The 14,127-nt window shown below is 52.5% G+C and overlaps 6 protein-coding genes across 6 annotated transcripts; 2 read left to right on the top strand and 4 right to left on the bottom strand.

The window, feature by feature from the left end:
- Positions 1–339: 339 nt before the first annotated feature.
- N7532_009889 (GTPase-activating protein LRG1) lies at positions 340–4,233 on the top strand (the record flags this gene model as incomplete). The annotated part of the gene is made up of 6 exons (XM_056622380.1): positions 340–741; positions 827–1,529; positions 1,600–2,253; positions 2,311–3,402; positions 3,455–3,741; positions 3,796–4,233. The coding sequence occupies 6 exons, from the start codon at positions 340–342 to the stop codon at positions 4,231–4,233; spliced, it is 3,576 nt and encodes a 1,191-aa protein (XP_056469796.1).
- Positions 4,234–5,894: 1,661 nt separating this feature from the next.
- N7532_009888 (uncharacterized protein) lies at positions 5,895–7,092 on the bottom strand (the record flags this gene model as incomplete). Its single annotated transcript, XM_056622379.1, has 3 exons — positions 5,895–6,591; positions 6,648–6,906; positions 6,960–7,092. The coding sequence occupies 3 exons, from the start codon at positions 7,090–7,092 to the stop codon at positions 5,895–5,897; spliced, it is 1,089 nt and encodes a 362-aa protein (XP_056469795.1).
- A 221-nt stretch (positions 7,093–7,313) lies between these two features.
- On the top strand, positions 7,314–8,318 carry N7532_009887 (proteasome regulatory particle base subunit RPN10; the record flags this gene model as incomplete). Its single annotated transcript, XM_056622378.1, has 4 exons — positions 7,314–7,339; positions 7,393–7,431; positions 7,490–7,709; positions 7,773–8,318. 4 exons carry the CDS (start codon positions 7,314–7,316, stop codon positions 8,316–8,318), a joined length of 831 nt encoding a protein of 276 aa, XP_056469794.1.
- A 285-nt stretch (positions 8,319–8,603) lies between these two features.
- On the bottom strand, positions 8,604–9,218 carry N7532_009886 (trafficking protein particle complex subunit 4; the record flags this gene model as incomplete). The annotated part of the gene is made up of 3 exons (XM_056622377.1): positions 8,604–8,976; positions 9,040–9,131; positions 9,189–9,218. The coding sequence occupies 3 exons, from the start codon at positions 9,216–9,218 to the stop codon at positions 8,604–8,606; spliced, it is 495 nt and encodes a 164-aa protein (XP_056469793.1).
- A 678-nt stretch (positions 9,219–9,896) lies between these two features.
- On the bottom strand, positions 9,897–10,628 carry N7532_009885 (putative O-methyltransferase; the record flags this gene model as incomplete). Its single annotated transcript, XM_056622376.1, has 1 exon — positions 9,897–10,628. One exon carries the CDS (start codon positions 10,626–10,628, stop codon positions 9,897–9,899), a length of 732 nt encoding a protein of 243 aa, XP_056469792.1.
- An 876-nt stretch (positions 10,629–11,504) lies between these two features.
- Positions 11,505–11,954, bottom strand: N7532_009884 (uncharacterized protein; the record flags this gene model as incomplete). The annotated part of the gene is made up of 1 exon (XM_056622375.1): positions 11,505–11,954. One exon carries the CDS (start codon positions 11,952–11,954, stop codon positions 11,505–11,507), a length of 450 nt encoding a protein of 149 aa, XP_056469791.1.
- Between the last annotated feature and the right edge of the window lie 2,173 nt (positions 11,955–14,127).

Below are 14,127 nucleotides of genomic sequence, written 5' to 3'. Positions count from 1 at the left end.
AGCTATTTCGCTTCTCCCTTCTTCTTTTTTGAGTGACTACATGGCGTGAGCGTGAGTGAAACCGGTGTGCAAGTGGGACTCGGACGGCCGCTTCCCAGCCATACTGTTCCACACATCGACCGTCTGTGTTCTCTAACAAGATCCTTCCCTCGAAGGTCGATAGTGACGCGCTCGAAACTTATCGAATTCTCCTGCCCTCCACAATCTCCGGTCGATTCGACTCGCTGGCTTCCTCCCCAGCCAGCCCCCGCTGCTTCCCTCGGATTTTCCTTGCATGCCACCTCCGTCGTCCCACCTCTACTGCGACTCGATCCCGCTGATCTGTGACGGGGGACCAACATGCCCCCCGGTGAACTCCCGGCCAGCCTGGTCGCAGGCAAACCGCATCCCACGCTGAACACGTCCGGCTATGGAGGCAGCTACCACCAAAAGAACACCCCCACTTCTCCCGAGGACAGTTTGATCCCATTCGACTCGCCCACCACCCGCACCGCAGGGAACAGCCCGTTGAACCACAGCCCTTTGAGCCAGGAAGATGTCCGTTCAGGTCGGGGACTCGAACCTGAGCAGCCCGGTTATCGGGACCGCTCTGCGGCCCGTGACCGGTCGCGCCCCAACGGACGACCTCACAACAAGTCCCCCGGCTCGTCGCGTCTGTGTCAAAAGTGCAATGAGCCGTTGACCGGCCAATTTGTCCGTGCGCTCGGAGGCACTTTTCATTTGGAGTGCTTTAAGTGTCAGGTAAGTGAGAGTGCGCTCGCCGCGAGGGGCAAAAACGGTTGTTGAGATCCATGACCATGTACTGACTTGGGCCCCCCAATTGTAGGACTGCGATGAGATTGTTGCCTCCAAATTCTTCCCCGTCGACTCGGAAGATGGCAGCGTTCAATACCCACTCTGCGAAACCGACTACTTTCGCCGGCTCGGCCTGCTGTGCCACGAATGCGGCGGCGCCCTCCGCGGATCGTACATCACGGCATTGGATCGTAAATATCATATTGAGCATTTCACGTGCTCAGTATGCCCCACGGTCTTCGGTGCCCAAGACTCCTATTACGAACATGAAGGCAAGGTATATTGCCACTTCCATTACTCGACTCAATTCGCCCAGCGGTGTCACGGGTGCCAGACGGCCATTCTCAAACAATTCGTCGAGATCTTCCGCAATGGCCAAAATCAACATTGGCATCCCGAGTGTTACATGATCCATAAATTTTGGAATGTGCGCCTTTCACCCGCCGGCCAGACCTGGGAACCGCCGCCAGTGGACGTGGATGCCAGCCCCGAGGACCGTGAGCGAATCCGCCAGGAGGAGGACACAATGGAGGAGAAGGTTTACAATATCTGGAGCACCCTTTCTACCTTTGAAGAATCCTCGGCTGCTTGCATTTCGGATATGCTTCTGCATGTGAGCAATGGAGCGTATATCGATGGTGTTTTGGTGGCCAAGCGCTTCATCGGCCATGTTGAGATCCTTTTCGGTGCAGTCGATGAACTGGCTAATTACATTAAGTCACAAGGTGTCAAGGGTATGCCCCTCCGTCCTCTCGACAACATTTCCTACAATTGTCTTTCTCTCCCATACTGACCCCCTTCTAGATCTTTCCTATGGCCGCGAAGCCAAGCTTCTTTGCAAGAAGATCGTTGCTTTCTTTTCCCTTCTGTCGAAGACTCAAGAGACCGGTGTTAGGAAACTGGGCGTCACGCAAGAGCTGCTTTCCCTGGTTACTGGTCTTGCTCACTACCTCAAGCTTCTCATCCGCATCGGGTTGCAGGGTGCTCTCAAACTTGAACGGGATATGTCGGCACCCGATGGCCTGCACAACTTCCTGCATCATCTCGGCGATCTGGACGCGCTGGTTCCGCCGGAGGATGGAGATGAGCAGCTTGATCTGACAGCTGGAGTCGAGGGTCTTGCTGATCAGCTGTCGGACTGCTGTATCGCATGCAAAGAACCCATTGATGACGAATGTGTTCTCTGGGGAGAGAACCGCTGGCACATTAAGCCACCCCATCTATCATGCTCTTCCTGCGACAAAGACCTGAGCATTGATCTTGCTGATGCATTGTGGAGTGAGAATGAAAACCGTACTTTCTGCTCGGCCTGTGCTCATCAGCAGAACCTGGGCTCGAGTGTCCAGAGCGGATTCGTCCACGTTTCTAAACTGCAGCAATTCGTTTTCTTGTTGCGAGTTGCCCTTGCCCGTCTTCTCGCCGTGCTGCGCGCAGGTGGAACTCTGCCTCACACCTCTGGTAAGTCGTGAGCATCAATATTTCTCCCGCTTCCGTGACTGATCCTTATTCCACCAGACGACCCTAATCTCAAAGATTACGAGAACAAGGAGGGCCACCGTGCTCAACCTGGCGATGTTCGGCGATCCAACACTCGCTCCATGTCATATAGCGGTGGCGCTCGCGATGGCTTTGAAGAGTCTTCACTAGAGCAAACCGTGGGAGAAATGCGTCGCCTGCGTTCGATTCGCAACGAGCGAGCTCTATCTACAACATATAAGAAAGCACGCGAATCTCGGATCATCCACGGCCCCGAGGGCAGAAGTGCCCGACCTGGATCCTCCGGTAATGATGGCACTGATCCCAACGGAAATGGGTTCCAGATCGTCGAAGAGCGGGACTCCAATGGCGAGACCGTGAAAGATCTGACGTTCGGCAACCAAGATGCACTGACTCTGGATGACATCCCGCGCATTGTTGCAGCGGAACAAGCCAAAGAACAGCGCCCCAATGCGTTCAGGCATGCCGGTGCCAAACTTGTCGACTCTGGTGAGCCGATGGCAAGGTATAGACCTAGTCATGGACGTAACATGTCGGAGGGAAATCTTAACATGTTGGTCGAGCCTGCAACACGGACCAAACGCTACTTCTCCGAGCTGACCGCTCTGGAATACTTCATCGTCCGCCACGTTGCTGTTTTGTCCATGGAGCCCTTGTTGGATGGCCAGTTTAACATGGAAGAGCTGCTTTCTCTTATTGAATCGCGCAAGCCTACGATCTGGAACATCTTTGGCCGCGCATTCAAAGATGAGAAGAAGAAGGGCAAGAAGAAGGGTGTATTCGGTGTAGCCCTAGACTACTTGGTGGAAAAGGAAGGAACCGAGTCGAGTCACGGTGTGGGTCCTGGTGCTCTTCGGATTCCTGCTGTCGTGGACGACGCGGTTTCTGCAATGCGCCAAATGGACATGTCGGTAGAGGGTGTCTTCCGTAAGAACGGCAACATCCGCCGACTGAAGGACATCTCGGAAATGATCGACAACAGATACGATCAAGTTGACATGACCAAGGAGAGTCCGGTCCAGATTGCCGCGCTTCTCAAGAAGTTCCTTCGCGAAATGCCTGACCCATTGATGACCTTCAAGCTCCATCGGCTGTTTGTTGCAGCGCAAAGTACGTCCACTCCAGGCCGCCTTTTTGTGATTACTAACTAACCGTTTGATAGAGTTGCCCGACCCTGAGAAGCAGAAGCGAGTGTTGCACCTCACGTGCTGTCTCCTGCCAAAAGCTCACCGTGATACGATGGAGGTTCTCTTCACATTCTTGAATTGGACATCTTCATTTTCCCATGTCGATGAGGAGTCTGGAAGCAAGATGGACATTCACAATTTAGCAACCGTCATGACACCAAACATCCTGTATCCCAATGCTAAGAACAGCACCGTGGATGAAAGCTTCTTGGCTATTGAAGCAGTCAATGCTCTAATCACGTATAACGACACCATGTGCGAGGTAAGTTGTCAACCAATAAATTGTTGGCCTGGATGTTCATCTGACTTCGTCTAGATTCCGGAGGACTTGCAATCTATTCTCAGCGACCCAACTCTCTTCAAGGAGAACGCCGAAGTGACGACAAAGGAGATCCTTAAGCGTTACGGGGATATCGCTCGTGGCAGCTTCTCCACGAAGCCAGAAAACGGCGGTGAGACATTCACTATCACCAACCAAAACCGAAGCAACACTACCCCGGCGGCGGCGCGCATCGAAACAGACCCATCCCAGGATACGGCCTGGCAGATGCAAAGTTCGGTCCGCCATGTGGGAGGGTCCGGCCACTCCCACTCGAACAGCACTGCTCCCCAGGCTGGGTTCGATTTCGGGCCGCCGCAACCAGGATACCGCCGCGAGCGCAGCACCAGCAATGGCAGTCAACCTTCTGACACTCAGCAAAATCTCCCTTACCGAACACGTCCGGGACAGGGTGCTATGGGCGTTACTGGCTAGGCCTCGGTAATCTTTTCTTGTTTTCATCACTGCACAGCTGCGACTGATACGCCATTCGTCGACGACTTTGACTTGCATCACCCAACCCGGCTCCAAATCCAACTGCCCGTGGTATACTTCATTTCCCGCTTCAACTTTTTGGGGGGCTTGATTAGCGTTTCTTTCTTGTTTCATCTGATATCGACTGACAGGCTTGGTTGACGGAGTTTATCTTCCTCTTATTTTCCTTTCTACCCTCTCCTACCTGATACATCCAAAATTTCCCCAAAAGTGATCAGCGAGCTGATTAGTCCCGATGGACTGGCGTCTGTGGCTCTCCATCTTTTTCTTTTCTCGCCCTCCGTCTTTATGAGAACGAATCGCCTTGTTCTCATGCTTCAATTCCCATTTCTTCAACCTTTATTCTCTCCGCGTCTGTGCATCTGATTCTGGGGATCAGCCATACCCATTCCATATCATACCTACCGCTGATGGGTCCCATCCCATCCTGCTTTCATTTCACTGCTCATCGCTGGGCCAGGCTCCGGATTTTACCTTGGTCCCGTTTATTTCTTGTCTAGCTCACTTTTCCCCATCTCACGTTTCTTTGCGTCTCCCCTTCTTTCTCCTTCGACAACGCGATATATGGCGGCATTAGGATCGAGGAGCCCTGTTTTTGGATTTTTTTTCTTTTTCTTCTACTTGCTCGTCAACCAGCATGACTGCAATGATACCTGTGCTGAGTACAATGTAGCTTTCGCCCTCGGTGAACTATTTTCTATTGCATTGCTCTCTTTGTTTAGGATGGCTGGATTAGTTTCCGTTGCCTAGTACTGAGTAAATGGCTCCTAGGCGCCGTGAATGAATGTCTAAGTGTGTCCCTAGCTGGAGATTGATCCCGCGGCCTCTCGTCATTAGTTCCATGCGGTTATGGTTAGCTTCTAGTGTAGTCCCAGTGTAGAAGTGCAAGTGTCGTGGGTGGAGACGTTTAGGTTGCTACACTAGCGTGGTTTATTCTATGGGATGCAATGACTGATTTCCAGGCGCTTGATAGATGACCATGATACACGATCCTGAGCCAGCACCCGAAAGAAATCCTGAGCCAATATCAATAATAACATTGTAAACGTCGCATCGTGACATCTTGATATTAAATCGTGCATCTCACAGCAATGCATTTGCGGAGATACTCTGGCATCGGAGCAACCGTGAGAACCCGGGGGGTCCATTAAGAGATTCTTTTGATGGCCATTGTTGTACTTTGTATAGAAGAACGGTACTCATTTCGCGTAATGTCTTCGTAAAGATTGTGAAAGATGGAAAGCCAGATCTTATAATGTACCATATCCTAAGGCAGTTCTTCATCACACTTCGCATATAAATGACTTTTGGCGTCGAGCGTTACAGGCAATTCCTGAATAGAAAGTTTTATTGTCACATTATGGGCCATCTCCAAAGTGGCACCGACGACATGCAAGTAATATATTCGCAAGACGAGCAGCTAATGCGCCATAACAATGAACAGAGCAAATGCAAAACACTTATTATGATCCCAGCCCTAGGACAAATTCAAAGGAAACTCCACAGTTCAATAACATGCCTGGTAACAGGCAAAACTCCACGCTGAAAGGCTAGACACATTCTCTTAACAAGGCAATATACGCTGTGGATCTGATCAAAATCTATACGCGCTTCCGGAGCGCTCTGGTTCCCCGGCCTGATGCTTCCGTTGTGGCAGCAGGGGCAGTAGTCTTCCTCACAGAAGCTGCATTAGCAGCGGTCTTCTTCACGGCGAGAGATGCGGCTTGGTTGCGCGGCACGGCGGGCTTCTTGGTTGTGGTAGTAGTTGAGGTGCCCGTTGTCGGCTTACGAGCCCCGGTTGCAGTGCGGGTGGGTTTTTGAACGGTTGTGCTGGACGAAGTGGTCGAGGCATTGCTATTTCGGCGCTCGCCTTGGCGAGTTGCAGGACGGGGAAGAGGCGACCTGACGGCGGCCCTGGGGCCTGTGGCAGCGCGAGCTGTGGTCTTCTTGGGCTGCGTAGGTTGCAAGGTGTCCCGGAAAGTCGATGTGGTGGCACCACGCGGGCGTGCGCCCGCACCGGCGGCACGGAGAGGGCTGGAAGGTTTGAGCGGGGAAGTGGGACGCGACAAGTATGATGGCTGGCCCTTCTCGGGGGAGGCACGGAAGGGTGAGTGCGGGTATGTGCGGGAGTTGAGAGACTTGGGAGAAAGAATGCGGTGGTCGTTGTTGCGCACTTCCTGGGAGACGACGCGTGAAGCACCGCCGGCAGCCTTGGGGTTGTTGCGACGCTTGGGGTTTTTCAGGGCATCAGTCTCGCCGGTGTTAGGCGCGTTCTCCTTGTCTGAGTAGCCCTCATGACTGCGAATTTTTTTAGTAGGGGAATATATCAAGGAAACTCGTTTGGACTGCCATACCTTGCGCGTCGGTTACGACCAACTGGGGACGCTGGATCAACAGAGATGTTCGTGGCAACACGCGTCTTTGCCTTTGCGGGCGACGGCCTTCGGAGTGGTGATGTGGTAGAGTTTGGAGCATTGTGCTTTTCGTAGAGTTCACCCATGTTGGCCTTGCGCAGCGAGACGGGGATACGATTGACGCGTCGTTCGATGCGGGCACGAAGGTCATTGGCCTGCAGAGCATATTGCGAACGAAGCTTTCGAGCTCTCTCAGTAACTAGATTTTCGTTAACAATGTCCATACAGCCTTGAGCACTCGAATTCACGCACTCTCAAGCTGCAAGTTATCAATCAACGCCTGCTTCTGGCCCTGCGTCAGCCGCAGCTTCTTGGCCGGAGGCCCAGTAGGGGTAGCGTCGGGCGCGCCAACAAATTCGGGGGATTTGCGCTTCAAGGTCGCCATGGTTGTTTGCCGCGTTTCTTGCGTGGGATTGTAGGTCGAATAGAGGTAGTTAAAACGCGAGTGCGGAGTGCCGTGGAGCAGCCACAACAAACAAGGCTCTGGGCGGAGAGTGGCGGCAGAATGTAAGCTTGCCAGACCTCGTCATCACCGCCGTCCTGGCACTGCATCACCTGCCGTTCCCCGATACATCCTCCTAATTCCCCTCCTCAGATACCGCCATCATGTCACTCGAAGCTACTATGATCATGCACGTCAATTGTTCCACCCTGAGCTTAGAACCTTGCTAACCCTTGCCCGCAGTGTCGACAACAGCGAAAGCAGTCGCAATGGAGACTACACGTGAGTATTAGCTCTGTCCATCCCACCTTCGCTGCATCGTCCAATCTAACTGTCCCAGATCAACTCGCTGGCAAGCTCAGGTTGATGCTGTAAGCATCATTCACAGCGTCAAGATGCGCGCACACCCACAGTCGGCGGTCGGCCTTATGAGCATGGGCGGCAAGGGTCCCGAGGTCCTTTCGACTTTCACCACGGACTTTGGTGCCATCCTCGCCGGTCTCCATCGCACTAAGATCCACGGCACTTCGCACCTGAGCTCCAGTATCCAGGTTGCAGGGGTAGGTTGTTTCTTCCGGATGATTCCTTGAGCTGTATTACTAACTGCCTCTTTTACTGTATAGTTGGCGCTGAAGCACCGTTCTGAGAAGTCCCAGCGGCAACGAATCATTGTGTTCTCCTGCTCCCCCATCGAAGAAGATGAGAAGACCCTCGTCAAGCTGGCCAAGAAGATGAAGAAGATCAACGTCTCGATCGATGTCGTCGCATTCGGTGACCTCGAATCTGACCAGACCAAGAAGCTTGAAGCGTTTGTGGATAATGTGTCGAGTGGCGATGGCTCTCATCTGGCGATCATCCCGCCGGGTCCCCATCTCCTGAGCGAGGAGCTTCAGCAGACCCCGATTCTGGCCGGAGAGGGTGCTGGTGCGGCGGGAGCGTCCGGCGACGGCGGTGACGCCGGTGGATTCAACTTTGAGGATGCGGCCGAGGAAGACCCCGAGCTGGCCTTTGCTCTCCGGTTATCTTTGGAGGAAGAGAAGAACCGACAGGAGAAGGAGAAGCGCGATCGCGAGGAAGCCGAGGGCAAGACGGAACTAGGCGGTATTCCTGAAGAGGGAGGCGAGTCCAGCAAGGACAAGAAGGACGATGACAAGATGGACACTGCGTAGATGCCAGGTCCCGATTGAAATGATCTGATGCATACCCGGCGTTTACTTCTTGTTTTGCTTTTCTTCTCTTGTATACTTGAGTGCTGGTGCCTGTCTATCTGGATGGGCGCCTTCTCTACTGCGAAAGGAAATATATTGATGCGATTGGTATTATGCACAATTCCGTCGAGCAAAATTCCACGGGGTCCAGTACAGTAAACAGATCAAAGAGATGTCTAGTTCGTAAGGTCATCATTATCCCAGCCTTCTGGGTTCGGTGGCAAGTCCATTTCCCCAATCCACCGATTATGTTCGTCCTCTTAACCATGCGCCCAGATGCCTATCGAAGGCCTCGCATCGCACCGGCATCTCCAGCTGGTAGAAGGGGTTCTTCATCACGTAGTCCGCATACAGCTCGTAAATCTTGTTCATGATCGTATCCACGTTGCCAGTCAGCGGATCGGTAAAGAGCAGGAATTTTGTCCCCGTCAGAGTCTGAAAGCACGTTAGGTGGAATTTATCTGTCTCGAGGAATTCCAGGCCGGTGGCGGGAACGCCCGGGTTGGGATAGCTGTATCCTGACGTCGCAGGGGCGGTGGTGCCGGGGGAGGAGGCGACCGGAGAGGTTGACGGGGCAAGAGGGAGCTTGGGGGTGATGGAGCGAGTGATGGCGTGGACACTGCGATCGTGATATTAGCTCACAGGTGCTGTGGGCATTCTTGACAGGGGCGCGAGGACTGACCCGTGAAAGGTACCGGCGAGGACCAGATAATCGTTTGTGGAGAGCTTGCGTAGGCCGGCTTGGAACTCGCGCTGGTAGATCAGGCCACCAGCCTTGTTGATTATAATCAGAGAGAAGACGGCCCTGGAGGGAAATGGTCAGTCGCGCACTCGATCTGTCGGATTGGGATGGGCGCACATGATGGGTTGGTTGGGAGTCGATCCAGACGAGGTGGCCGGGTGAAGAAGCAGAAGGTGACCTTATCGTGTTCAGAGCATGCCCTGATCGAGTTTCCAGGCCGGGTTGTCCAGTACAAGCAGGTTCAACTTGTTGGGGCGCAATTGGAGTGGCTAGCAGCTCATGGTGAGATGTGCAGGAGTTGCCGGGGAGGCCGCACCGAGCGGAACGAACATTTGCGAAGTGGCAGCCGAGCCGTAATTCCACTCGTCCAGCTACATGGCCAAACCATACTACGGAGGTCGCTTTGCAATTGGAATAGTGGGAAAGATTGCATTGCAAGGGACTTATGATCGTAATCATAGACTTCTACAAAGTGGTTAGCCCGAAGTTTTTGGGCTCGCTCACGTGGCTGCACCAGTGACCGAGATATATTTTGATGGTCCCAACCTTCATATCGATACACTATCATTTCACACAACACTTTTGAATGTCACTACACAAGTGTAATACACACTACATCATATGAACTTACAAAAAAATTATCTAGCAGAATATTAATTTCGACCATCTGTTATTGCTATCTTGCACTTCATTGACGTTTCCTCCTACACGTTTCGAAATTCCAATTGTGGTACATACACGTGGAAGGCTGGGCTATCAGTGCCTTCCAGGGCTGGTGCTGGTATTGCTTCCCAAATTCACTTAACGGCCACAACCTTACTGATCTCAAAAATGCTTGGTCTACCCGGCCGACTCGCCGTCTCAAAAGACGTGCTCTCATATTTCACCGAGCCCGTCGTTCCTCGCCCGCCATCCTTGACATACTTCAAGTACTGCGGCGCACCGGGGAAATCCGTATTATCCGCAATAGCCAGCGACCCAACTTGGAACAGTCCCAAGTCTTCAATGAGTTGCAGATCCGGCAGATAAAATTCCTCCCAGTGATCGAAAAATGTCATGTCCACGCTAGTCACTTTGCCCTCGGCATGCAACTTCTTCAGCGACTCCGAACCAGGCCCCTCCAGCACATGGACCACATTCTCGAGACCTGCCAGCTTGATCAAGTCTCTGAAGAGTGCGACCATCTGCGGATCCAACTCGAAGGTGTACATATTAATCCCTCCAGAAATTTTCTCCCCGTGAATCTCTCGAAGTATAGCACCCCAAGCCAGCGCAGACTTGCCCACAAACGTGCCGAATTCTAGGATCGTCCGCGGGGCCGGAGTCTGAGCTTCTAGCTGAGTCCTTGCTACCTGAAGCTTTGCATCACGGAAAATCATCATCTGGCCCTTTGTATTGGCGAAGGATTCGACGGCATTTGCAACTGCCAAAGGGTTATTTTCGAAGGTGGAGGAGGGCTGGGAAAAGATGTATTCTCGGAGTTGATCCACTCGCTCAGAGAAGTCGGGCTTATGAGTTGCGTTGGTCATTTTGAGGGGTGCTTTGAGTCGATGCAGTGGTACGGTTGAGTGGAGGTATATACCGATGGGAATGAGGGCGAGACTTGAGAGGAAAAGAAGCGAGCGTGCCCGGAAAGAGAGCATGATGGCTGGTTTTATCTGACGGGAAGAATGTGCAACTATGATCGTGAAGTACTCAGCACTTCTTCGGCGTTAGTGGCGATGTACGCAAGCTGAGTGGCTGGTGGGTCGGAGAAGTGTATCATCTCCGAGTATACAGCAGCGTCCCGAATGTCCGATGGCGAACTAGAATGATTCGAACATCCTGTTAAGAGGGGGATAAAATCGCTCTTCAAACACTCGGAGTAACTGAGAAGATGATACTGAGTAGTGCTCTACATATTGCCGTTAAGCTGGTGTCTTGGTGGCTTCCCTGGTGGTATAGATCAAGGGCTGAAGGTCGGCTTCGGGTTCCCGTTGCGGACAGCTCGGCCGACTGTAGGCAACACTACGACGGACCTGAACGCTCGAAAAGGAAATTGATAATGTAGAGTAAACTGTGGGCAAAAGGTCATAGGGTGATCATGGAGTTGATTCGACTGAGCGTTTTGACCGTTGAGTGTAGAGAATGAAGCCCTTGGTTGTGACCTTGGTTTTGGCTCGGTTCCCAACCGCGTACGGAATGAGTTGACCAATTCACGATTTTCAATGTCTTCACCTTGAATAATGATTTGGTCACGGTAGTATAACCACCAGTCAGTTCGGATTGTCTTGACAGCATGTAGAAATTCCTGATTAGGACGGATATGAATATCTCTCTGTGCGAGTAATCGATCTCGTTAATGCTCCCATTTGCATGACCAACGGATAAGGTCAGTACCTGGTTCCGGCGGCTTCAGTGCCCAATCACTCCATTGGTACAAGATCCTCAATATCCTGTCCACGGCGTGAGAAGCGGTCTCGGAGGTAACGGACACGTGCAGCAATATCATCTTCATAGTAATATAGCAGTAGGTCGACGTGTGGTTCAACAGATGCGTGAATAAGTGCTTTAACAGCTCTCAGTCCGCGATCTTGAAGCTCCCACCTAGGCTGGAGAAATCGGAGCATCTCCATTTCATGTTTTTGATCATTCCGAGACAGTTCATAGAAGTTCTCAGGAAAGTCGGGCATTTTCAAACGCTCAGGGCGTTCACTCGCAGGTACGTCAGGATCAACAAATTCCCATACATGGTTATCGCGCGCATATTGTCGTAGATAGCAAAACCACAATTCCCAATGGGCTGTTTTGTGTAATGGTTTAACGCCGCAAAGGGCGGCGACAGCGGTTGTGCCATTTATATTGTTGATATTCATGGTGGCACAGGGATATTCGCTACCAGGGCTGCAATAACACGCCTTCGTACGTGTATAGAGGAAGCAGGACCGTCGATCAAGTGTGAATAGCCTCAGATATTGCACAAAGTAGTCCTTTAGGAGCGAACCGGGCCCATAACTGTCGGGAAGGCGGTGTATGGATATGTATGGTAGCGAATGAAAAGGTAAACAAGTCTGAATTGGATATCATCCCCTAGCTAGCAATTTATATGGGGTGAAAAAAAATGGAAACTAAACTAACGCGTCTACCGTGTTTATCAGAGGGCATTCCTAGCTAACTAGGCAATTCCCATGATTAGTTAGTTAGTTATCACGGTATGTATTATGTAATACAACAATGTCGGATTCTGCCACTGACATATCAAAGAACCTTGGAAGACATAACCAAGCTCACTCTGCGAATCTACTGCCCTTCGCTTGCATTAGCTATCGAGTATCGTTTGCGGAGTGCGTCAGTTAGTAGACACTGTCGGGTTCGTATTGTGATTTATGCTCATGTGGACCGCAGGCCCATTGCTCAGATCCGCTGAATACTACGTGTGTAGATGCACTTTGTTCGCACTTCTAACCCACCACCAGATTGCAAGTGATGAGGATTGATGTGAATAGGGAGAGCTCAGTAACCTGGGGATGTGCATGGGAAATTCTTCCCTTTGCTCTCTGAACCCTGTCGGCGGCCGGGGGCAGCCCCCGGCCTCATGCAGGGCCGTATAGGTCCTGGGACCACGAGGTCCAGATAAACTCCGGCGCAAATGGAGCCCGCCGGGTCTCCAGAAAACGACAGTGCTCAGAATAAGCGCACGATTAAACTCGAATAAACAAGCAACGGCGCGGGCGTCGATTGGTGATGGAAGGGAGGTGGGCGGATGCAGCCGCCAACCGCCGCAGCCTCGCCTCGTCGTCGAGATTTCCTGTTCGGGCAATCCTCGTGGAGCAGCGTCGCGGACCAGAACTTTTTTTTTTTTTTTTGCTTCCTTTCTTTTCGAGGTTCGTTCGGATGCCGGATCTCCCCAGGTCGACCCAAATTTAACCTTAACTGGGCCACGCCCGCGATCTGGGAAATCTGTTAGCCGTCATCTTTAAATCGACGTTGGTCCCCACCGTGTTCTACGCCGGGTATACTTCGACCTTCCCTCACCACCTACCACTCACCACCCCCACGCGGGGCCTCACCACGGTTCCCCATCCACCACTATGCGGCCCGGCACACGACTTAATTCACGGTTATGCACATCCATGTGATCATTTTGCTTTTGTCCAGTGGAAGGGAGTCGCTCGCTCATTGAGGAAATCAGTGCGAAGTTGCTGCGAGGGTGGCATAGGGGCTGATCCACGCACTCGCACAGGTCGCAACCCGACTATGCCCCGCGACGTATTCCATACAGACAACCCTGCTTGAGAAATCTGCGCGCCCGTCCATTCTTGGCCTCGACTGATCATTGCTGGTCGGTATCGGTGCTGAAGACTTGCCGGGCGTGTAGAGTTGTCCGGTTTCGCCGGATGAACGTGGACCATCGATCGTCTGTGGTCGTCCAGACGATCGATAATCGGCTCGTACAACAGTCCTATCATTTCTCAGGCAGGACTGGGTCGGAGATAGCACCGGGTTCCATGCTCAGCTCAGCTCGATGGCTGCATCTCGGGGCTGTTCAGAATTTGGAGCCGGTGCCGATCGCGTGTGTCGAGCTCCACCTGCCGGCACGCGATGTGATTTGGAATCTTTGATGGACCGCCCACGCCCACTTTCCCTTCCGTGCCCACTTGCCCCTCGGTTTTGGCCCCAACCGCTGCGCCGCAGGGTCAATTGGTCGACAGGGTTGGGGAGGCAGAGTGCGACCCAGGGACACTGATCAATGGATGCCAGCCAGCATCGACGTCGCGTGAACTAGCCGCAACCCGAAAATGGCTGCCTGTTGATTCTTTCCCTTACTCGTATCGTATACCTGCAGTCAGCCTTGGGAAGTGACACGTACCAGGATTCTTAGTTCGTTGGCATTTGGCGCTATTTCGGCTGGCGAATTCCCGTTTGTCTAGCTGCTTAGTGTCATACGCTGACAGGAGCTAACGGCTGAAAGGAGCTAACGCATGCTCGCTAACGCGGTCGTGGGATGGACCCGTTTTTGTTTTGGCGCGGCATTTTTTGGGTCATTTT

This window comes from Penicillium argentinense (assembly GCF_028826775.1).
Source record: "Penicillium argentinense strain IBT 30761 chromosome Unknown utg000010l_segment0_segment0, whole genome shotgun sequence".
NCBI lineage: Eukaryota > Fungi > Ascomycota > Eurotiomycetes > Eurotiales > Aspergillaceae > Penicillium > Penicillium argentinense.
Note: the sequence above shows the minus strand (reverse complement) of the source record. Positions and strands in the feature narration are given on the sequence as shown.